This window comes from Oculina patagonica, chromosome 7 (assembly GCF_052425735.1).
Source record: "Oculina patagonica isolate OP01 chromosome 7, crgOcupat, whole genome shotgun sequence".
Lineage (NCBI taxonomy): Eukaryota > Metazoa > Cnidaria > Anthozoa > Scleractinia > Oculinidae > Oculina > Oculina patagonica.
In genome coordinates this window covers 13,749,787-13,773,238 of record NC_135764.1, presented here as the reverse complement: position 1 = coordinate 13,773,238, position 23,452 = coordinate 13,749,787, and the positions used below count along the sequence as shown (strand labels likewise).

The 23,452-nt window shown below is 38.3% G+C and overlaps 2 protein-coding genes across 2 annotated transcripts; both read right to left on the bottom strand.

Moving 5' to 3' along the window:
• Positions 1 to 640: 640 nt before the first annotated feature.
• Positions 641 to 18,655, bottom strand: LOC144660401 (carbohydrate sulfotransferase 4-like). Its single transcript, XM_078521015.1, has 2 exons — positions 18,440 to 18,655; positions 641 to 2,113 (listed from the first exon to the last, which is right to left on the bottom strand). Exon 2 carries the CDS (start codon positions 2,090 to 2,092, stop codon positions 887 to 889), a length of 1,206 nt encoding a protein of 401 aa, XP_078377141.1. The 5' UTR covers positions 2,093 to 2,113; positions 18,440 to 18,655; the 3' UTR covers positions 641 to 886.
• Positions 18,656 to 21,690: 3,035 nt separating this feature from the next.
• LOC144661225 (carbohydrate sulfotransferase 5-like) lies at positions 21,691 to 22,974 on the bottom strand. The gene has a single exon (XM_078521921.1). The coding sequence runs from the start codon at positions 22,960 to 22,962 to the stop codon at positions 21,763 to 21,765; it is 1,200 nt and encodes a 399-aa protein (XP_078378047.1). The 5' UTR covers positions 22,963 to 22,974; the 3' UTR covers positions 21,691 to 21,762.
• Between the last annotated feature and the right edge of the window lie 478 nt (positions 22,975 to 23,452).

The window sequence follows — 23,452 nt, the reverse complement described above, 5'->3', positions numbered from 1 at the left end:
CTCTTTTCTCATTGGACGATTCGAACAATTCCACGTTGGTGGAAAAATTTAGTCAGTCATGCTTCACGCCTGACACAAATAATCTGCCGGGGAAAGCCATCCGGCTAAAGACACGCGCGAGACACACGTCTCTCTCGAATAAAGACAAAAGCTATTGTTTTCCTGTTTTTAAAGCGTTGCTTCTACACATAGTAACGCGATTTTTGACTTGAAAAATATTTTTTTTTATTTTCTTTTTGCAAATACAAGGAAGGAAAAATTATATCGTGCAGAGCGTGTAAGCTTTTCTGACCCTCATATGAAGGTTAGGAATAGCTCAAAACATAGCTGTTTTAGTTTGAAAAATTGGAACTTTTTCGGTACCTAGCTATGGGATGACTATTGATATATTCATGTTTGCAAAAATATGGGGTGGATGTGGCGTATTTCACGAGCTACAACTGATTTACTGGGGCATGCCAATGATACAAGTGGACGGGAGTGTGCAACCAAATCGCAGCAAATAAGCCGCCAAACCCCCCCAAATTCTATACAAACTCATATTATTTTCCCGAGACTATAGAATATGCAAAAAAAGAATAGGGCTCATACATTGGGAAAGCTTGGGCTACCTGTGGTATGACAAACAGCTTTGAAAATGTTTCACATACTCTGAATATTTGAGGACCAGGAAATATCAATAGCAGATGTAACAATATGATTGACGGTGTTTGTGAAGCCTTCAAAATCGACCCTAAAGTCAAACCTCACAAAGGTTTATAAAGTCATTTGACAATGATGGTAAGTCTGAATTTATTCTAATTTATACCACTTCCTTCGTATACGTCGGCGAGACAGCCGCACTCTTATAAAGGCGTCATTTAATCAATTGATGAAATAGTCAAATTTAGCTTTCTCTACCAGATAATCCATAATCCAATTGTCTCATAACTCGTCCACAGTAATTTTCAACAATCTGCACAGTCGCGGAGCTCATTTTTGTTCTCCAGCTGGAAACGACTTGCTTTGAGTCACGACTGGTGCTGTAAGCACTTTTGTGGCCATTTACTGATCTTGTTGTATGGTTCAGCCATTTCATGACGGTATCAAACATCTCTATTCCTGTAAACTTGAACAGTTCACTCGCTGCTGACAAAGGATCCTGAGCGAGATCTTCAAACCGGATTAACCTGTATCCATCAGGTAAAGAAGTTCTTATGAACATCCCAGCCTTGACATCAAGCTCCATTTGATGACAAATTTTCTTCACAAACCAAGATAATTCACGTCTTGGATCCTTGGATCTTTTAAAAAATCCCACAGACTTCAAAGAATTTACAACAGCTCTTGGGTCTCGGACCAAATGGACTATTTTACATTTACTCGTATTGTTAGAAGAGCAACTTTGTAAGAGGTTCTTGCTCCAAACGTCATGAAAAGCAGTTGGCATTCTGGGTGTGAGTAGTTTCGCAGCAAGCACGTTGTACTTCTTTTTACAGACAGTCTCAAGTTTTTTTGATTTTAATTTGTGGCAAACCATTCTTGATGTTCCGTTTGTGACACAAAATGGAGGGGAGGTCAGTGCCAGACTGTTATTGCGATCTTGCGGGATGAGATAGCGGACAAAAATGTCACTAGAAAAATTGCAGTTCATAACATCTTCTAAAAATTTAGACACCTTGTTTTGATAAGATGAAGATGAGAAATCAAACTCGAATAAAGAATTTGTAGTGTAACTCATTTGCACAGTACGCAATGGCTCAAAAAGGTAGAAAACTCCTGGGTGATGATTGAAAATGTCGCCCAGAAATGAAGACCCTGATCTTGGATAAGACATTATGACGATATTGACTCGTTTCGGATATGTTGTTGCCTTGGCATTAATCTTGGAAGAGAATATGAGTTGAGATTCAGGAATGGTCGCCTTGACAGTTGTAGTATTTTTATGATAATCGTAAATTCCTATCAATTTTTGGTTCGTGGATGCGTAAATGACAGTTAAACAAAGAAAAAGAAAAAGAAATATCATTAAACACTTTGCGAACGATTTCTTGAGAGCAAGAATACACCATGCTTTTCTTCTTATTTTCTGGGCGACTTGTTTCATTGTCATTTCTTGATTACTGGTTACAATCTGTAGAATGAACAAAACACAAAATGATTTGATTATTAGACTCAATATAGGGCAACTTTGTAATAATAAAGACTATCCTTGACTATACCAAGCTTATGCATTATTTGATCACAGCAATGTTTTAAGAGGAGCAGTCTGGCTAAAATTATACTTAAAGGCGAGCGAAGGTTATTTAACATGTGTTAATATGAAAACGGGATGACAAGGAAATATTTGTATGTATTTTAGGAGAGTCAAAAAAGGTCGAGTCTTGAAGAACTATAAATAAAGGTCCGAATAAATTATTGTAAGAGAAGTAGTAACTTAAATATAATAACTTTAAACGTGGGTGAAATTCAAAATATCCAACTCTTTGGCCATATTAACCTGAAAAAATGATGTAGGATGATGATCATCTTCTCTTCGTGTAAATTGGGCCTTTGAACTTGTTTTAAATTGACACTCGAGCTAACTTAATATATCTCCTACCTTTGTTCTGGCAGATAAATCCTTGTGGATTGTTTCTGTCGTACTATAAACAATTTATAGCTTGTTCTCGGCTCGGCCATAAGTCACGCTTGAAATGTAGCATTTTGGTTGTCGCACCGAAGATCAAATAGCTGTGGCTTTTCAATCCTTATCTTCTACTTCTCCTTCTCAACTAGCAGCCGTATTAAAGATGGATCAAATCCAAATTGCCTATTCAAATATTCTTGAGATTCAAAATTGTTCACAGAATGTGGTCAATAACTGCAATTCACTGAATAATCAGCTTGACGCCCTTAACTCCTCCAAGAATGGCAAATGATGTTAATTTTTGCAGGCTATAACAAAAGCTTCGAAATGTTTGCATGTTTCTTACGCAATAATTCCGCAAAAAAATGTTTATTTTGAATTGTTTATTTTTTTTTGCGTTTTTATTGGTTTAAGAACAACACAATAAGGTAGACATGATTAATTTATAATAGAGTGTTTATCTGGTTAATTAACTATTAATCAAGTAACATCGAAAAACACAAGTTTTAATTAGCTGCAGAATTATGTTCGGGATCATGACATTAATACTTGTAAAGAATTTTTTCCTTCGTTCATTTTAACGTTTTCTGGTAAATCAACTCTCAGCATTTGCAACCACGTGTTGCAGACTTACGTCAAGCCAACTTTCTCCAAAGACTTTTCAAAATAATATCAACACACAAATGAGGACATATTTTGTACTTTCTGGTGATGATGTGTGACTGACGGCTCTAACATCTTAAGCTATTGGGAGTTCTGAGATTATATACTCTAACTAGAAGCGATAGAATATTATTCTCGTCATAATTAATTTGTATGGTCTGAAGGGTTATCCATTTCTGCAGAAGGGACTTTTAGCAACCACGACGGCGATAAGGAGAACAATTTCGATTAAAAATGACTTTTATTTCACTTTCAAATCTGGCACTGTCAGAGTTTAACCGAAACATTTTATGTAAGGCAGTGTTCAATTCAGAACGGTGGGGGTAAAAGGCGGAATGAGTTTGCGGAATGACTTGCGGAATGGCATAATTATGCGGAATGGCATAATTATGCGGAATGTAATTTACGCGGAATGACTCATTGACATAAATTTTACTGAAGAGCGCGCCAATTTTTAAAGAGCAGCCGCTTTATTTAATACTGCGGGCTTAATGATGACATCGATTGAAGATAGCATAGAGTACGTCGTATGATGTTCTTCACGGATTCTACGAAAAATATTTCGGCGGCCAGTGTTTCCCCAGTGCTAAGGATTTCCCATTCTGTGAACGGTTTATCGCTTTTAGTCAAAAGATATAAACAGCGACGGAAAAGCATGCGACCGTAGATCTTTATACGAACCGAAAAATGCCTCGGATACATCTTTGTATTAATATTCATGTAGCGGTTATTAATACTGTATAAGTTAAACAAAACATCTAGACAGAAAGTCCAGTTTTGGTGGATGTCATCTCAGCCTCAGTAAGTAGAGGGTACAAAGCAGAGAGATTACGAACACTACGGCGTATTTGTTTCATTAGAAGTCTACTAGCCTTGCTTTTCGTTATAGTCCAGCCATATGGTGCTAAAAAATACTGGAATTGTGCACTTCGGGGTAAAAGCACCAAATTTGGCATGGTGATAGTATTTAAGTTGCTGAACAATATTAGCTATGGACCCCAGCCAGGGGGGTGATTTTGTACTAAGGGGGGTGGGGTGGTTACAATTTTCAAAGAAACTACTGTAATTCAAGAAAAAAGGTGTACAGTTGAGCCGAATTTGTTATATGTAGTAGTTCTTACTTACTATTCAGGTTGTTGAACAATATTAGGTATTTACCCCAGCAAGGGGGGTATTTTTGTACTAAGGGGGGTGGGGGGGTCACAATTTTCAAAGAAAGTACTGTAATTTAAGAAAAAGGTGTACAGTTAAGCTGAATTTGTAAGATGTGATAGAACTTGCTTACTGTTCAAGTTCCTGAACAATATTAGGTATTGTCCCCAGCAAGGGTGGGGGAGATTTTTTGTACTTAGGGGGGTGGGGTGGTTACAATTTTCAAAGAAAGTACTGTAATTCAAGAAAAAAGTTGTAAATTTGAGCCGAATTTGTTAGATGTGATAGAACTTGCTTACTGTTCAAGTTGCTGAACAATATTACCTATTGTCCCCAGCAAGGGGGGTTCTACTAAGGGGTGGGGTAGTTGCAATATTGAAACAAATTGCTGTAATTTACCGAAAAGGTGAAGAGTTGAGCTGAATTTGCCATACTAACAGTGCACAATGTCCTGAGATATGTCATCTAACTCCAACCAGACGTTCTTCACAAACGGGGTGTATAACCAGCACGCAGGGAAGGGGTGGGGTAGTACGTACCATGGTATTTTTTGACTTTGTAAAGTAAGCAAACTTAATCCTCTCCCTCGTATGTCCCACCACATTTACAAAGCACAGTCCAAGACATGACAGATTTCTAATATTTACAATGTTCTCTGTAACCCCAGCATTGCACCCTCATTTCACCAGCTCCCTGGCATTCTGTTGATGCTTCAGGTGATGTGGTCCACCCAGGCTACCATGCATCTGACTCAGATTGTGCCCATCCCCATTCACTAAGAGAAGGTGGTTCAGTATTAGATACAATGCACTGTACTCAACAATGACCAGCTTGGTAGGCCACTATCTTGTTGTTTTGTACAAATGCATCAGCGGTAGAGGGTTGTTCTCAAGGGTCCTACCTTCTGTGCAAAAACTAACTTTCCTGGCATCATTGTCTCCTTGGCACGGACTTGTCTGGTCATACAACAGCACCACAAATCTTTCCAGCAAACGCATACTAGGCATTTAAATTGTTGAGGACCATGAAAGCTATAGTGGCTTCTCCATAGGACATCAATGTGGCCCATACTGTGCTCTTTCCTCGTCCTTAGAATGCTGATCACAGCCTGTAAAGGCGTGGAAGATGTGCAACACTTGTGATTTCTCATCTTCAAGAGGCCTGGCGATATCAAGTATTGCTTACCAACTCCAAATGCAATCACATCTCACTATACTCTTAATTGATTTAGATTTAAGTTGGAAATAGCGAGCATTGTAACATTAATGTCTTCTGTACGAAGAGTTAACTTGCTGTGCACAATCAGATGCAATTAAAATTAGCCTTGTAGCAGCCTCCTTGTGCATGCAAGGTGATATTTCAGGCGTAACATCAACTGAAGATGATAATACGAGAGTGTCGCTTGTAGAAAGAATACGTCATTTTGTTTGCTTCATATGGCAACGTGATCATCTCCTAAGCTTATAGATATGCTCTGTTTTGTTGGACTCTTCCTTCAGAAATTCTCCCCACTTAGCAGGAATTACCCTTACATCTGTTTCTACTCTGGCGACCTGCGACCTGCAAGTAAGCGTAGAGTCCGACTTGATTAAGTGTATGGAAAAACTGACACCAAACCAATCTATAACCCCAGTAGTAGATGTGATGCTTATCGATGGTACTGCCCCTGTCAACATATTAAAGCCGTCTGGAACATGTAAAACATTCTCTGGCTATGCATATCAAGTTAACTTGCCGCAAATCAGTAACCAGCTACCGAGTGTGCAGCAGATTGATATCATCTGGGAAAGATGCATACCAAACTCGTGACAAGTGTGGAAGAGGTGTCCATCGCAGAGTAGAAGCAGATGTAAGGCTTCCTGATAGCTGGGGAGAATCTCTGAAGGAAGAGTCCAACAAAACAGAGCTGATTTTATATGTGCGTGCACAGCAAGGTATTGACAAGATAATTCTTTGTACAGTAGACACTGGTGTTGCAGTAGTGCTTGCACTGGAGATATGAATTGCATTTGGAGTTGGTAAGCAATACTTGACATCGTCAGGCCTTTTGAAGATGAGAAATCTCAAATGTTGTACACCTTTACAGGCTGTGATTAGACATCAGCATTCTAAGGACAAGGGAAGAGCACAGTATGGGCCACATGGATGTCCTTTGGAGATCAAGCCACTATAGCTTTCATGGTCCTTAGCAAAATGCCTAGTGTGCAGGATGTTCTAAATGCTATGCTTGTGCTGAAAGGATTGGTGGTTCTGTTGTATGACCAGCAAGCCCGTGCCAAGGAGTCAATGATGCCAGAAAAATTTTTGCACAGAATTAAGGGAAGAACCCTTGAGAACATCTCCCCTACTGCTGATGCATTAGTACAAACACAACAAGATAGTGGCCTACCAAGCTGGTCATTGTTGAGGACAGTGCGCTGTATCTAATCCTGACTACCTTCTCTTAGTGAATGGGGATGGGCACAATCTGAGTCAGATGCATGGAAGCCTCAGTGGACCACATCACCTGAAGCATCAACAGTTTGCCAGGGAGCTGGTGAAATGAAGGTGCAAACCTGAGTTAGGTTGCAAAGAACATTGTTCAAGACTGGCATGTCTTGGACTGCGCTTCGTACATGCGGTGGGGAATGCGAGGGAGAGGATTAAGTTTGCTTACTTTACAAAGTCAAAAAATACCATGGTATGTACTCCCCCCACCCCCCCCCCCCTGCGTGCTGGTTATACACCCCTTTTGTGAAGAACGTCTGGTTGGAGTCAGATGACATATTTCAGGACATCGTGCACTGTTAGTATGGCAAATTCAGCTCAACTCTTCACCTTTTCGGGAAATTACAGCAATTTGTTTGAATATCGCAACTACTCCACCCCCCTAAGTACAAAAAACCTCCCCCCTTGCTGGGGACAATACGTAATATTGTTCAGTAACTTGAACAGTAAGCAAGTTCTATCACATCTAACAAATTTGGCTCAAATATACAACTTTTTTCTTGAATTACAGTACTTTCTTTGAAAATTGTAACCACCCCATCCCCCTAAGTACAAAAAATCTCCCCCCTAGCTGGGGACAACACCTAATATTGTTCAGGAACTTGAACAGTAAGCAAGTTCTATCAAATCTTACAACTTCAGCTTAACTGTACACCTTTTTCTTGAATTACAGTACTTTCTTTGAAAATTGTGACCACCCCACCCCCCTTAGTACAAAAAATACCCCCCTTGCTGGGGTAAATACCTAATATTGTTCAGCAACCTGAATAGTAAGTAAGTACTACTACATATAACAAATTCGGCTCAACTGTACACCTTTTTTCTTGAATTACAGTAATTTCTTTGAAAATTGTAACCACCCCACCCCCCTTAGTACAAAATCACCCCCCTGGCTGGGGTCCATAGCTAACATTGTTCAGCAACTTAAATACTATCACCATGCCAAATTTGGTGCTTTTACCCCGAAGTGCACAATTTTTTCACCATATGGCAGGACTATTAGTCTCCTTCGCAGCCGCTCGGGCTGAAATGACGCAACGCTCCCGGTTCGGCTCGAGTGCCGGGCTGCGAAGGAGACTAGCTTTTCGCCTCCCATTATGAAGACTATATAAACTCAGTGGAAGACTTGAACATTTACTTAAAAAAGCGGCAACCGACCGCCGATCGAGTAGAGCGAAACTTTCATATAGTGACTATAGTCACTGCACGGTAAAAACAAGCTATCGTATTTCAAATCTAGCTCGCATTGCAGGTTTACCGATAAGGCAGATAAGGAATCCGGCGAGTAAGTATCACTGCCTACTTGTTGTGAATACTTGGCTTTCTCTTAGGAAAAGAAAATCATTCGCTAAACATACATTTTATTTTACCGCAAAGATCACGAGACGCACATCAATAAAATCCGCTGCGGTGTACAATGATAGTGTCACACCAGCGGAGAAGCCGTGTCACGATCTTTTCATCGCTGTAATAAAAAGATAGAAATATACCAAAAGTAGTTGTCTTCAATGAAACCACTAGCTTTTCCCCACTCCTAGCAAGTTTTGATTTAGAAAGAAACGATTCCTGGAACAAGGCAGTGACACGGTCACACATTATTTCGCGGGCGACTAACAACACGTCACTTGCTTTCATTTATTTAAATGCGTTGTCTTTTTAAAAACTTCTCTTTAAATGGGTTGAACTTGACAGTTGTGTGTCTTGCCTTGAAGTACGTACCTTTAGAACGAATATCGTTCTGTATTTTGAGGCAAATAGACGAGAGTTTTCATTCATGTTAACAGAACTACTCACACTGTACTGAGCCAACGCCAGCTAGTCGATAATTCAAGTCCTCGGAAGCGTCACGACAAATAGCGAAAATAATTTATCTGCTTCTGTTCGGCGTAAATCGGTGATTTGAACTGTAAAATGATCTTTTCAACGATGCTCTATAAAGGAAGTTTCCTCGTCCATACTGCTCAGTCCTTGATTGTTTGAGCCAGCAGTATTTAACAAGGCGGCTTCTCTTTTAAAATTTGGCGCGCTTTTTAGTATAATTTATGTCAAAGAATTATTCCGCGTAAATTACATTCCGCATAATTATGCCATTCCGCAACTCATGCCACATGCCATTCCGCAAACTCATTCCTCCTTTTACCCTCACCGAATTCAGAAAACGAAACTTAAAACAAATTCGCTCGTTGTAATTCACCTTCCTACGTACAGTCAACTCTCGTTAAAGCGTACACGCTCGGGGCGTCGTTTAGTGTCCGTAATAGCGAGAGTCCGTAATAACGGGAGTCATTTCCAGTCAAACCTTATTCGCCGGGGATCTGGATTTTGTCTGTAATAGCGAGCGTCCGCAATAGCGAAGTGTCCGCAAGGCGAGAGTTGACTGTAACGCAGAATTTGGTCATTTCCCATCGATATTTTTCAGAGGATGAAAACAAATTAAGCTGAACGCAGAAGTAGAGCCACTGTTTTTCTTGCTAAGCCTTTTCCTTGAGCCCGACGTTCCCGTTGCCGTCGTTGTTATTCCCTGGTAACAATCGCCAAACAAATAATTTACTGGTCTACAAGAACGCACCTGGCCCAGAGGCGGCGGAGCGTTTTTGAACTCGGGGCTGTCTTAAAAATACACGGCAGATTTTCATATTTCGAGCAACTTTTTTAAACGTTTCCAGACTGGAGATTTCCGAAGATTCTCCGATTGTTGTTCGAAGCGAATACCAACGTTTGTGACCGTTTTTCGAACTCTTCCGAGAATAAACGTAATTTCCCGAAGACTTTCAATGTAGTTTCGAAGATTTTTGACGGAATATCTTGAGAAACTGTACAGGCCCGCAAATGATCCCGGCCCGCAAATGATCCCGGGACCGCAAATGATCCCCAAATTGGACCGCAAATGATCCCAGGACTGGAAATGATCCCCAGATTGTACCGGAAATGATCCCCCGACCGGAAACGGTCGCCTTACCGTAAACGATGGATATGCGTGGACTAACGAATTTGGACAGAGGATTTAAATTTGTTTAATCTATTTTTTTCTTTATAACACAACAATTACAAAAACAATTAACGCAAGAGAATGTAATGTATTTAAACGATTTAAATTCAAAACCATAACTTTAAAAATATTGATATAGCTGCTAAATATGCAATGATTATTAACCTAAGACGCGGAATAAAGTTTAACGTCCCAACCGACAGAAACTATCTCCTCTAGGACCTCCCCCCAATCAAGGGATGATCTATTTACGGCGAAATGCTTTTAGCTGATAGCCATTCATTCACAGGCAGTCATGCAGCGTTCATAGCGAAAATGAAAATACCATTGACACTTAAATAAAGTTTATGTATGTATGTATGTATGTCTAGACAAAAAGTCTAGAATAAATTTCAATCATTTCCGCCTCTTGTTCTCGAGCTACTCTCTTTCAAAATCAGTAGCTTTTTTTTTCTTTGAATGTGTTTATCAGGTCACTGAAAAACATTCTAACACAGAATTTTCACAATGTTCTGGATCTTAAAGGCAACCGAAAATTCTCTAAAACACTGACTACATTTTCGCGTAGCTTTCAGTACAGAGGCGGAGATTATTGACGGTAAGAAATTTGCACGTGAAGAAGTGACAGCTCTATGCGTGCGGTATGCAAATAAATCTACCCAGAGACGCTGTGGTAATAATAACCTAATCGTTTACTGTGTTTCATTTAATATTTGCAAGAGCGAATTATGAAAGGAAAATGTGTTTAAAATAATGGTTTTAAAATAAACTACAAATGTGTCATAATCTCCGATATTCGCACGTACAAATCATGTGCGCTTCCAAGGAAAAGGAAACTCGTGTCTACAGGAAAAAAATTCTAAGTGGTTAATTGGACAGCAGAGGCATCTTCGAAGATACATGTTTATTTTTGAGGTGCGTTTTCTTAACGAAAAACTTAAATAGTTACATGTTTATTTTGTTATTTCGCGCCGTATTTTCACCGCTTTTTATCGTTGCGTTTATCGTTACATCCATAGACTATTAATAAAGTCCACACCATTCCAAAAATTTTGTTGTCACATTCACACGAATCATTTCCGGTACTGGGATCATTTGCGGTCCGATTTGGGATCATTTGCTGTCCCGGGATCATTTGCGGGCCGGGATCATTTGCGGGCCTGTACAAAACCAATTTTACGCTGCACTTGCGTTTTTTTTTTCGGTATCAAAACGGGTAGCCGAGCACCCCCCTCCCCCCCCCCCCAAAAAAAAAAAATAATAATAATTTTTTTTTTTTTTTTTAATCTTTATTTTCATTTTACATCTTACATACATCGATTGACACTCTGACTACATCACAAACGTTTTACTTCAATACATTACATCACTCTTATGGAAAGATAAAAATATACGACTTATACACACTAAAACAAAACCAAAAAAAAAGATAAATACGATAAAACAAAATAAAAATAAATATAATAACTTAAATTAAATTTTTCCAGCGGTACAGTTGCAATTTTTCAATTTATTAAACATTAAGCAACGGCTTCCACTTCCCTTCATGTATGTCAAGTCTGTTGTTCTTTTTGGCTATTCCTCGTTCAATAGATTCTGTATATCGTAATTTAGCTATAAGATGAGACAATAATGGTACATTGTTTTTTAAACGATTTTGGTAGATTATCTGTTTTCCAGCAATGATTATATGATTTAAAGGCAGCCAGTGAGGCCTCTTTTGTACAAAACCAAAAATGATGTCGCAATCGTTTAGAAGGTCAATGTTAATCTGTAAAGATTTAACCCAAAGAACAACAGACTTCCAGAAAGCTATAGTAAGTTCACAATTACATAATAGATGCTCGAGGGATTCATCTGAAGTTTTGCAAAAGGTGCAAAGAGGCGAGTCGACTAACCTCATTTTGTACAGTGTTTTGTTGGTAAAAATTATTCGATTAAGTACTTTATATTGAAAAGTTCTTGTTTTGGTGTCGAGGGTGACAATGTGCGGAATCATATAGATCGAATCCCAATCAAAATTGTAAGTAGAAAATAGAGTAGTATATTTGACTCTTGCAGAAGGATAGACCTGAATAGTCTCTATCTGTTTCCAGTACAATTTTGAGGATGTAATTGAGTCAAGGCTCAGAGTTACGTCCTTCAAATTAAGAGTTAAAATTAAGGACAGTGTTTTGAGAGATAGATGAATCATGAGCTTCATCATTGGTTTTAACGAGTTTCTTCCATGCAGAAGGGAGCGATTTATAAAGACCTATTAGTAGAAGGTAGTCGTTGAGATTTAGTCCATTAAAAGAAATCCAGGGTTTAAGATTTCCGTTTATTGTCAATATGTCTCCAAGGCATATTAGACCGTTAGAAGATATTTTCTTGCAGAATACGGGCTTTCCATCAATGCGAAGGAATTGGTTGTTCCATAATATTTGTTCAAGGACCTGTTCGTGAGTTGAAACAGAAAAGGTTGAGAGTTTGCACCAGACTGTGAAACACTCTTTATAGAAATTTGGAAGATAGCTAGGTAAATCAGCAACGCTAAAATTACAATGCAAAAGAAATTTGCCCCCGTTATCCTTCAGAAAAAAGGACAGGATGTGCTTCCAAGGGGAAGAATAGTCCTGAGAATATTTTTTAAGACACATAATGCGCTGTGTATCGATTAATGATTCAATGTGAGGCATTCTTAAACCACCGTTTTTGTAATCGCTGATAATAGCGAGACGTTTGACTTTATCCGTTCCTTTCCAAATAAATTTATAAATAATGGAGTTAGCCTGTTTTATGATATCTTTAGAGAGGCAGATGAGAGAAGTTCGAAACATAAATTTAGGTATGACGAAGGACTTTACGACCTGGATTTTCCCATTATAAGGTGAGGTTCCTCCATTTCCACCCCTTCAAAGTTTTCGATATCGATTTCAATACAGCATCGAAATTTAGTTCTTGGCGTTTGCGCCAGTTGTAAGTAAAAAAGACCCCTAGAATCTTAATCGGTTTATTAACTTTCTCTATATCGATATACGGAGGGTTGTCGTAATTGCTCCCCAACCATAAAGCTTCGGTTTTCTCCGCATTCAGTTTCAGACCTGAGCAGGTTCCAAAGCCGTCTAGAACTTTAGAAAGGCGTTGAAAGGACTTGATTCCTTGTAAGAATGTAGTTAAGTCATCAGCAAAAGCTGCTAATTTTATTTCTTTATTTTCAACCATAATTCCTCTTATATTCTTATCGCATCGAATTTTGATAAGCAATATCTCCAGAGCCACGATAAAAAGATAGGCTGACAGCGGGTCACCTTGTCTAACACCCCTGCGTACTTCAAACATATGTGTCGCAAAGCCGTTGTTGATGACACAGCTTGAGATGTTGGAATAAAGTGTAGAAACCCATTTAATGAAGGACTCACCAAAGTTAAACGATTTCAAGGCTTTAAACAAAAAAGGCCAACTTAATGAATCGAAAGCTTTTTCGAAGTCTAAAGCAACCATTAGTCCGGGTAGCTGTTTGATTTTCGTGTATTTCATAATATCGCCAATTGTCCGAACGGCATCGAATATAGTTCTTCCTTTGACATAAGCATACTGATCGGGATGTATGATCTCTGGTAAAACTTTTTCTAAGCGCAAGGCGAGTGCTTTCGAGGCAATTTTAACATCAACATTTAAAAGAGAAATGGGTCTCCAATTCTTAATATATCTTCTGTCCCTGTCTTTTTTGTCTATAAGCCTAATGACAGCTTGTTTTTGTGTGTTAGATAATTCGCCGTTCTCAAAAGAATAGTTTAAGGAGTCTGTAAGTTGCTGACCTAGTAAGTTCCAAAAACATTTGTAAAACTCTGCAGTAAGGCCATCATTGCCAGGCGTTTTACCGTTTGGAAATTTTTGTAGAGCTTTATGGCATTCCGCGAGCGAAAGCTTTCCTTCGCATACCAACATGTTATCAAGAAAATGTGAACAAAAGTCCTCATTCAAGTCATGATCTCGGCTACTGTATAAATTTTGATAGTAGTTTTTAAGTTCGCTCATTATAGCTTGTGGATTGACCGTTATCTTTCCTTTAGAATCAAAAAGTCGACGGACCGCAGTTTTACTGGATCTTGTATTTTCTAAATTAAGAAAATATTTTGAATTTTTTTCACCATTTTCGTACCAATTTATTCTCGATCTTACAATATTTCCCCGCACAATATAGTCATAAAGAAGTTCGTATTCATATTTTGCAGTCTCGAGGTTATAGATGTTTTTCTCAGAAGGGTCTGTATTGCAGATTAAATCGCACTGCGTAACTTTTTGTTCGGCTTCTACCAGGCGGGCTCTACGTTCTCTAGCTTTTTCCTTGCTATATTTCATTGAAACTTGTCTTATTCTATACTTGATTAGATCCCACAGGACTCGTTTGTCGTTGACATCTTTGAATTCGTTAAGCCAGTCAGAATATTTTGAGGTGATGAGATTGGTATAAGTCGTGTCATCTAAAAGGCTAGAATTAAATTTCCAGTGAGAAGGGCCAAAAGGTTGCTTATCTAAGCTATTTATTGTGAGAGTTACTGCTGAATGATCTGTCTTAATAGCAGGGATTATGTTTGCTTCCGTGATGTCATCTTGAATTTCTGTGCTGATGAGCCAATAATCCAGGCGTCGTCTTATTAACGGTTTCTTTTGAGTCCATGTGAAATGGCTTTTTTCGGGATTGCGAATTCTCCAGATGTCAATAAGGTCGAAAGCCGTCATTATTTCATTAATTTTTTTAACAGAAGGTTTGGATTCTATTCTTCCTCCTAAGTTATTAAGTATTGGGTCAAGATGAGTGTTAAAATCACCACCAAATATAATTTGACTGTTGGAGTCGACACTCATGCTTTCTAAAGCCTCGGCAAAGTGATCAAAGAAATGGCGTTGTTCACACCTTTCCGTTTGCGCATATAAATTGCCGAAAAGAAACGGCGTGTCTTGGACAAGTGCTTCCACAAAAATATATCGGCCTTCGCTATCCCCCTGCACGTTCTTAATATCAATCTGAAGGTCGTTGCTGAAAAGAATTAGGACTCCTTTGCTGTGAGTTGTGCCGTGTGAGAACAGCATTTTGCCTGGCCATTGAAACTTCCATTGATTTTCAATTTCACGGGAGCTATATGTTTCTTGTAGAAAAACAATATCGGCTTTTTGTTTTTTAATCCACGTAAAAATTGCTTTACGCTTGTGAAAATCTCGAATCCCTCGAACATTTATGGACAAAAGCTTAAAATTATAATTTGCGATGTTCAAGTAAGGGTGTAAAAAGTAGTAGATGGTAACAAAAGGAAGTGGAGCCGAGTGAACAATAGCAGATAATGACACTGTAAAATCTAATTAACTCATTGAAAAAACTGATGTCCGGAAAAATTTTAAACACACATAAAACAAAACAAAGAAAAAAACATAGTGTTACCCATTGCCCCAAAGCAAGTTGTATGGGCGTCATCTTCTCCGGGCGTCATGCACGCTCCGCAGAATCATTGAGATAGACCATTGAAACCAAAATCCTGCATTCTTGCATAAATTTTGTAGCTAACAAGAGTAGCGTCTCAAAGTACTTTGACTTATGAAAGAAAAACAATTAACTAGAAAAATGGTTGGTTTACAGGGATAAATTTTCCGTTAATAAAGAGGCGATCGGGCTGGGCCTTACTGAAAACAGCCTTTAAACCCTTTTTTCTTCGCTGCTTTAACTTTATGCATTTGAGCTTTTCGAATGTCATACAGTTCTTTGGGAATGTCTTCGTAAACTGCAAAATCAGAATCTTTCAACTTACTTCGAGCCAGCTGCAAAACTTCCTCGCGGTCTGAATACCGGAAAAACGGGCTAGGATTGGACGTGGCCCATTCTTGGCAGATTTACCCAAACGGTGAATGCGTTGAAGTTCAATTTTCTGCTGTGGGTTTTCTATCACCAGATCATCCTCCATAAACTTGTAAACAAGTGCCTTCGTGTCTTCGCTCGACCTGTCATCATCTTCGTCAGCAGAAATGGTCCTCTTAGGAATGCCCACAAATTTTAAGTTTTCCCGTCTGCTGTAATGTTCTAAATACAAAATCTGCTTACGTAGGTCATCGATGTCTGAAGAGCAGTCTTCTTTGATGTCGTAGGCATTCTTCTTTACTTCTTCAATTTCATCTTCACAGAAACTTACGCTTTCTTTCAGCTCATTGACCGACTTTTCGATGGTTTTGGTTTTCGAGTCGAAAGCTGACACTTCTTTCTCAAGCCGGCTCACCGACATCTCAATGCTGGAGACAGAGGTGGTGAGATTGTCAAGGCGAACTTCAATCTGGTCAAGTTTATGAAGCTTTGACAGTTTCGATAAGATGAGGTCAACTTTCTCGGCCAAACCTTCCGCCATATTGAAGGCTTCGAGGATAATATCTCCGGAACTTTCTTGACTTTCTTTCTGCTTTTTCTCGTCAGGGGAGCACACAGATTCCCCGGAAGATGAGCCTCTCTTTTTTCTTTTTATAGTTGATCTGATAAATTCCATACGCGGGATCTTAGGCTAAATTTGTGAAAATTTCTGCGGAGCGCTACAAGTGGCGTCCTTACTCGTCCATGGTCATGCGCATGGAGTAAAAAATAATAATAATAATAACAAGTATTACCTGCTTCTCAAGCTCCGCCGCCTATGCCTACAAAATGTCCTTTTTTAAGTGTCCAATGTTGGACTCAAGCTTCCATTTGTTTGAAGTCGGTTCTTTACACGCTGTATGGCGCCATTGCATAGAACACGAGATGTTACAGCTGTCAAATTTACATTTAAATGTAAGAAAAATGCTGATATTTAACAACTCTTCGCCGAAGTGGAGGTGGCTAGTAGGTGTGTGGTGAGATAATATAGCCCGAAAGGATGATTTTTGACTAGTTGGATTCTGTCAACGGAGTACAGTTGTCGCGCGCGAGTTGCTCGGAGATGATGAATAGTTAACAATTATCCTGCGAAATCGCGCGGAATATCGCGCGATACTTAGGCGATAAGGCCGTAGGCTGAGTTGGCTAAAATCAGACGATATTCCGAAAGATTGAGCAGAATAATTGTTTTAATATTCAATAAATGGCCAACGAAACACATTTTGTAGATAGAAAAACTGTAATTATGCAGCGCTTTACAATACTTCGGACAAATATTCGCAACCTACGTATATCGCAGGATATCTGTTCTGTACAGATGACAGAAAACGTTAACATTTTGAACATGTATGGGCAGCGCGCGCATTTGTTAAATAATAACAAAGGATAACCGGAATTTGAATAGCCCATAAGTGCGCGCCGAAAACACTATTCACTGTTTGAGTTTATTCTGAAAAGTATTAAACAATGGTTTTTCCATTTAACCTATATAAAAGAAACGCCAAGGAAATTTTCTTCCGCTTTGATTTTTGAACTGAAGAAAGTTTAATTTATTCTAAAATAAATGCATGGGACCTAAAGTACTTGTCGATCTAGCCAAAAGGTGATTTACTCCAATGATCAAAACCCTGTGGCCATTAAAAAAGTCAATTATTACTAAACAGCGAAAAATGCAAATAAAGGCAGATTAAAAGCCTTGAAAAACTCTTACATTCTCTTTAATTTTTATCTGTATTTGAATTAAAGTTGTCAATCAATCTTACCAGCTAAAATTACAGGTATGCTTCCTTAGCTAGATGACTATCGTCTTAGATGAATTAGTGTGGAGGTTGTACTTTATTGTTATGTTTAAATCATATTGAGCCGAGTGAAATGAAATTCTATATTGCGCGTTTTAGAAATTTTCAAAAAATAAAGCAAATCGCACAACGACAAATGCAACTGATTAATTATGGAACACAAGAAATGTTAACCCTAAAAAACACTGCCACCGTAAATACTCGCTTCCGATTGGTCGAAAGCAGATCAATTTGTCTCAAATTGTATTGATGGATGAACAATTTAAATTTTAATTGTATCGTTTGCAGTTTGATAATTGCATAATAGAAAAAAAGAAGCGGCAGTAGACAACAGTCTGGAACAATCAACGAATCTTGTCTCCAGAGGCTCGCAGTAAGCTGACGAAAAGAAAAATGCCGAAGACAGACATTTGAAAATCCCCCTTCAAAAGTTCTAAACGACCTTGTATTCTGAAACTTGCCAGAATTCCCTAAACTTAATATATATACACATGTCAAGAACGCAAAAAATACCCTAGTGTTTAAGATAGGCAATATAATTTCATTTAAACGCGATCGTATATTTCAATCTTTTAGTGGGAATTTCGTTGTTTTTTCTTCGAAATACCAATATGTTACAATCACGAATTTAGTGCTTCGATTACGGGTGAAATAACAGGCCTCTAGTCTTCAGAAAAAAAAGGAACGGACGAACAAATACAATTTTTGCCTAGCTACGAAGTGTTTTCCATTTTTAAAATATTATCGTTTATTTTAATTATAAAAATAAGCATATTCGTACAGCCCAACTTAACTATTACAGTACAACATGAACGAAGTCCCTGTCGTAAAATATTTTTTTTAGCAATGAATATTTTACAAGAACTTACCTGCTAAATTTTCTTTTGTATATTTATTTTGTGCTCCAAATCCATTTACACCAGGATAATTCTTTGAAACTGCAATTGCACATTAAAACCAAAGGATCTTAGATATAGGCTAATTTCAACCAAACTACGATAAAATGTCACCAACACGTTAAATAAAGCTTTATCAGTCGAACAGCATGATATAAAAGCCGACCGCGAGCAAGCTATATAGTTTCAATTATTCTCCTCTACTGTTGTCATTGAAGAAAGTACAATTAACACAGGAGTCCTATATTAATGACTTGTCGATCTGACCAATGAGTGTGTTGCTCCAGTCATCAAAAGTCTAATGTACTGATTTAATTAATGTTCAAACGACAACATAAAAAGCAAAAAAATACTATATTTCAACTGCAATTTTTCGCTTTTATTTTGTTTATAGAATCGCTACTAGATATTGATGAATAAAGGACCAATTTAAAATAGACAAGCCACCTACTATAAGCTCGAGTTGAATACATCGTGATTACGTGGCCTGTATGCTAATTTAACTGACAGCTGTGCTATCAACAGGCTAATCATATATGACTTTCAGTGAAAATCTTGATCAGTGGATAGGAATAAATTTGGTTATATTTTAAACCATATTTCGCTGTGTTATTGTCAAAGTGCAGTTTTTGTAATATTCTATACTTGCGACGAAAATGTTGTAAGTGACAAATTTCTAGGGTCTGAATTGGGTTTAGTGTAAAGTGTTATTTGTCTATATGTTTTAGTGTTTGCTGTTGCATTAAATAATAATAATGGATTGATGTGTGGAGAGAATGAACTCAGAAAAAAATTCTGAGTTCACAGATAGGACTCGAACCCACGACCTTCCGTAAAAAAATTGGATAAAATCACTCATGAAGTTAAAAAAAAATTCGGATTTCTCCTCGGAAATCTTTGGTTTAATCTTCAGACATCTTCGAGAGTGTTCGGAAATCTTCGTCAGTCTTCGGGAGTATTCTTAGATAGTAGTATTCTTAGATAGTCTTCTGAAATCTTCAGAAATGATAGTTAATTGGCGGACTGAAAATGGCCGAAAACTTCTTGATATACTAAACAAAATAATACTGGTCTTTTTGGAGCCTTTTTTGTTTCTTTCTGGGTAAAATTTACTGCTGTTACAGTGAATTTTTTTACTGTTAGTGTTAAAATGCCTAAAAAATTAAACTGTTTCATGTTACAGAGCCAATGTTTTATTGTTATTGAAGGTACCCGCATTCCGTTCCTATACCAGGAATGAAGACGGTAAAAAACATGCTGCAGTCAAGAGCAAAATACTCACACAAGGCTAAGGACGGAGTTAGAATCTTAGACCACTAAAGGCCCTTAAGGATCCATATCAAAGCCAACATACAGGACAATTGTAGCCAAGAATTTAAGCATCAGTTTAGAGACGACTTAAATCGTCGATGTAATGAAGAGAGAGAACAGTAGGGTTTTTAGGAGGGTCAATAATTGTAAAAGATATTTACTTCGGCTCGCAGCATTATTCGGTATATTGCAGGCAGCTTCGGTCAGCGGCCTCAGCTGCCTGCAATATACCCAATAATGCCGCGGAAGTAAAATTATCTAATAAATAATTTTCAGGCACAAAATGAGCGTAAAAATGGAGTCTCTCAAACCTTCATTTTGAAAATCTGCATGCATGCCGTAACACATTTTAAAAGAGGCATTTCTACATTGTATGAATTATGCTATCATGTTTTGCGCACCATTTGAAGAAGCGGTCAAAAGGGTCTTTAAGTGGGCAGCAGCTTTTTTAAGCAAATAAATTCATATTACATATAACCTGAACTTCACATACAGAGTAAAAATACGAGAGCTAACCTCACGGGAGATAACAGGAAATGAGCAAGCGGGAATGGAGGCCCGGGCAAAAACGAAAGGTAAAGCATCATCACCATCATCATAATCATCATTACCATCATCATTACCATCATCATTATTATCATCATTATTATCATCATCATTATTTTATTAGCTACTTTGGAATAAAAAGTAAAGTAAGCTAGTAAGACAACGAAAATTAACGTAAGACAAAATAACACCAAGGCAACGAAAGGCTCTTATATGGGCTCCTATTGAAACTGAAACAATCTTTAAACCCAGGCCCGTAGCCAGACTTTTCTGATAAACGAGGCATTTGGTGATGTCAAAAAAATAAACTACTTTCATATTAACCTTTTACAGGAACATGATTAAAAAACATTTAGTTCAAGATTTTGACCGAGGCAAGTGTCTCGGTTCGCCTGTCATTAGCTACGGCCCTGAAACCCGTCAATTTGAATTCACTAAAACGCATTGAAAGAGCTCCAAGCGAAAATGATGAGCCACCCAATCTAAATAAGGATATACCACCACCAAAGTTTCCTAAAACGACCAGTTGTTAACTGTATCAGCCAAACGCTGTCAAACGTTTCAAGTTTATCCAAAATTTATCTGGAAATAAAAAGGATAAGTTGTTGTGTCGGGAATCTAACGTTACCATGGCAACGGAAATTTGACAGACATGTTCACCCAAATTTGGAATTTTTGCGTTCCTATTTATGAAAATTAAATTTACTGCAATTATTTTTACCCTTTTTTAGGGTTTGCATGGTTTTATTGATTTTGAGTACTTTTCAGTAATCTTTAGCGGTTTCTGACGTTTTGGCAAAATTTTGGACGTTTTGGAAATCCAAGATGGAGGCTCCAAGATGGCGACCGTTTTGACATCATGATGTAACTGTCACATGATGTGACGTCATAATCCCACGTGACGTTTATCAAAAGATAGATTTTCGGACATACTATATATTCTCCAAGTTTCACTGTGTGAGGTAGGGGGGGGGGGGGGCGGAATCAGTGAAAGAAAATGTATGCCGGGCTTTTTTGAATCGGGCTTTTTTGCAGACCGGGCTTTTTTTGGATCTTTTTAGACTGGGAGGGGCGGAATTAACGAACAGTTAAGCGCCAGTCACAGCGACAGAGACAGCGACAGAGACAGCGACAGCGACAGTGACACTGAAGAAGAAATAGTTAATTTTATCAATTGATAATTTTATCAATAATTTTTAAAGACAATTAATTATATTTATTGTATTTTTTTTTCATTGTCTCTGAAAAGCCCCCATGGGGAGGTGACAATAAAATTTGTATTGTACTGTAAGTAGACAGCGCTCTTAAAGGTTTGTAATAACAGTTCGCAATCATGGTAAATACTAAGTAATTCTAAAGAAAACTCATTCCGTGTACGTCGGCGTGGCAACTGCACCTTTTTAAAGGCATCATTAAATCAATCGATTTAATATTCAAATTTAGCTTTCTCCACCAGTTAATCCATAATCCAATTGTCTCATAACTCTTCCACAGTAATTTTCAACAATCTGCACAGTCGCGGAGCTCATTTTTGTTCTCCAGCTGGAAACAACTTGCTTTGTGTCACGACTGGTGCTGTAAGCACTTTTGTGGCCATTTACTGATCTTGTTGTATGGTTCAGCCATTTCATGACGGTATCAAACATCTCTATTCCTGTAAACTTGAACAGTTCACTCGCTGCTGACAAAGGATCCCGGGCGATATCTTCAAACCGGATTAACCTGTATCCATCAGGTAAAAGAGTTCTTATCAACACCCCAGCCTTGACGTCAAATTCCATTTGATGGCAAATTTTCTTCACAAACCAGGATAGGTCACGTCTTGGGTCCTTGGATCTTTTAAAAAATCCCACAGACTTCAAAGAATTTACAACAGCTCTTGGGTCTCGGACCAAATGGACTATTTTACATTTACTCATATTGTTAGAAGAGCAACTTTGTAAAAGGTTTTTGCTCCAAACGTCATGAGAAGCAGTTGGCATTCTGGGTGTGAGTAGTTTCGCAGCAAACACGTTGTACTTGTTTTTGCAGACGGTCTCAAGTTCTCGTGATTTTAAATTGTTGCACACCATGCAAGATGTTTCATTGGTTACGCAAAATGGAGGGGAGGTCAGTGCCTTGCTGTTATAACGATCTTGCGAAATGAGATAGCGGACAAAAATATCACTGGCAAACTTGCAGTTCATAATATCGTTTAAAAATTCAATCGCCCTATTTTGATAAAATGGAGATGAGAAATCAAACTCAAATAAGGAATCTCCAGTGAAAGTTCTTTGCACAGTTCGCAATGGCTCAAAAAGATAGAAAACTCCTGGGTGATGATTGAAAATGTCGCCCAGAAATGAAGATCCTGATCTTGGATAAGACATAATGACGATATTAACTCGTTTTGATTGTTTTGCTAGTCGTGAATTCCTCTTAGCAGTGAGTTGGAGCTGTCTCTCAGGAGAGATCGCCTTGGCAATTGTAGTGCTGTTGTGAGCGTGATAAATTCCTCGTGATAATGGGTTCCGCAATGTGTAAATGAAAGTTAAGGAGAAAAATATTAAACCGAGTAAACAGGCTATGAAATATTTCTTGGTAGCGAAGCAGATGCACCATGATTCTTTTGTCGTTATTTTGTAATGCATTAACTTCATTGTCTGGATATTGCTGGTGGTAACCTGTAGAATCAATCAATTAATCAGTCCAAATCAACCAACCAACTAACCAATCAATAAAATAAATAATCACGAGAACTATCAATATAAAATGCACTTAATTGTGATCTCTGGGGTGTAAGGTAGGTAAGTAAAAGTCTGCGTTCGAGCCTAGTGACACATCAGGTCGGCGCTCATTTCCAATTTCCGTGGCGTTAAGCGACTAGGAGTATTTCTAGTTCTCTCTGGATGGTATGCTAGTCCTTCGCTTAACCCCAGTTCCCATTTATAAAGCTGGGTGTAGAGGGGCACTGTGAGAATAATGTGTCTTACCCGAGAGCACAGCACAAACCGGACAGATCACCAATGCACTGGTAAACGCCAGCTTTCTAACATTTATTATCGTTAGCTTGGAATACCTTATTTTTACCTATTTTCTCGAAACTTAAAGGAACTGCGTCATGCATTTTGCAAGAGCCTAAGAAAATGG

Excerpts from the sequence above, each read along its gene's own strand:
- LOC144660401 (XM_078521015.1), bottom strand. The coding sequence starts at position 2,092 with ATGACAATGAAACAAGTCGCCCAGAAAATAAGAAGAAAAGCATGGTGT.
- LOC144661225 (XM_078521921.1), bottom strand. The coding sequence starts at position 22,962 with ATGAAGTTAATGCATTACAAAATAACGACAAAAGAATCATGGTGCATC.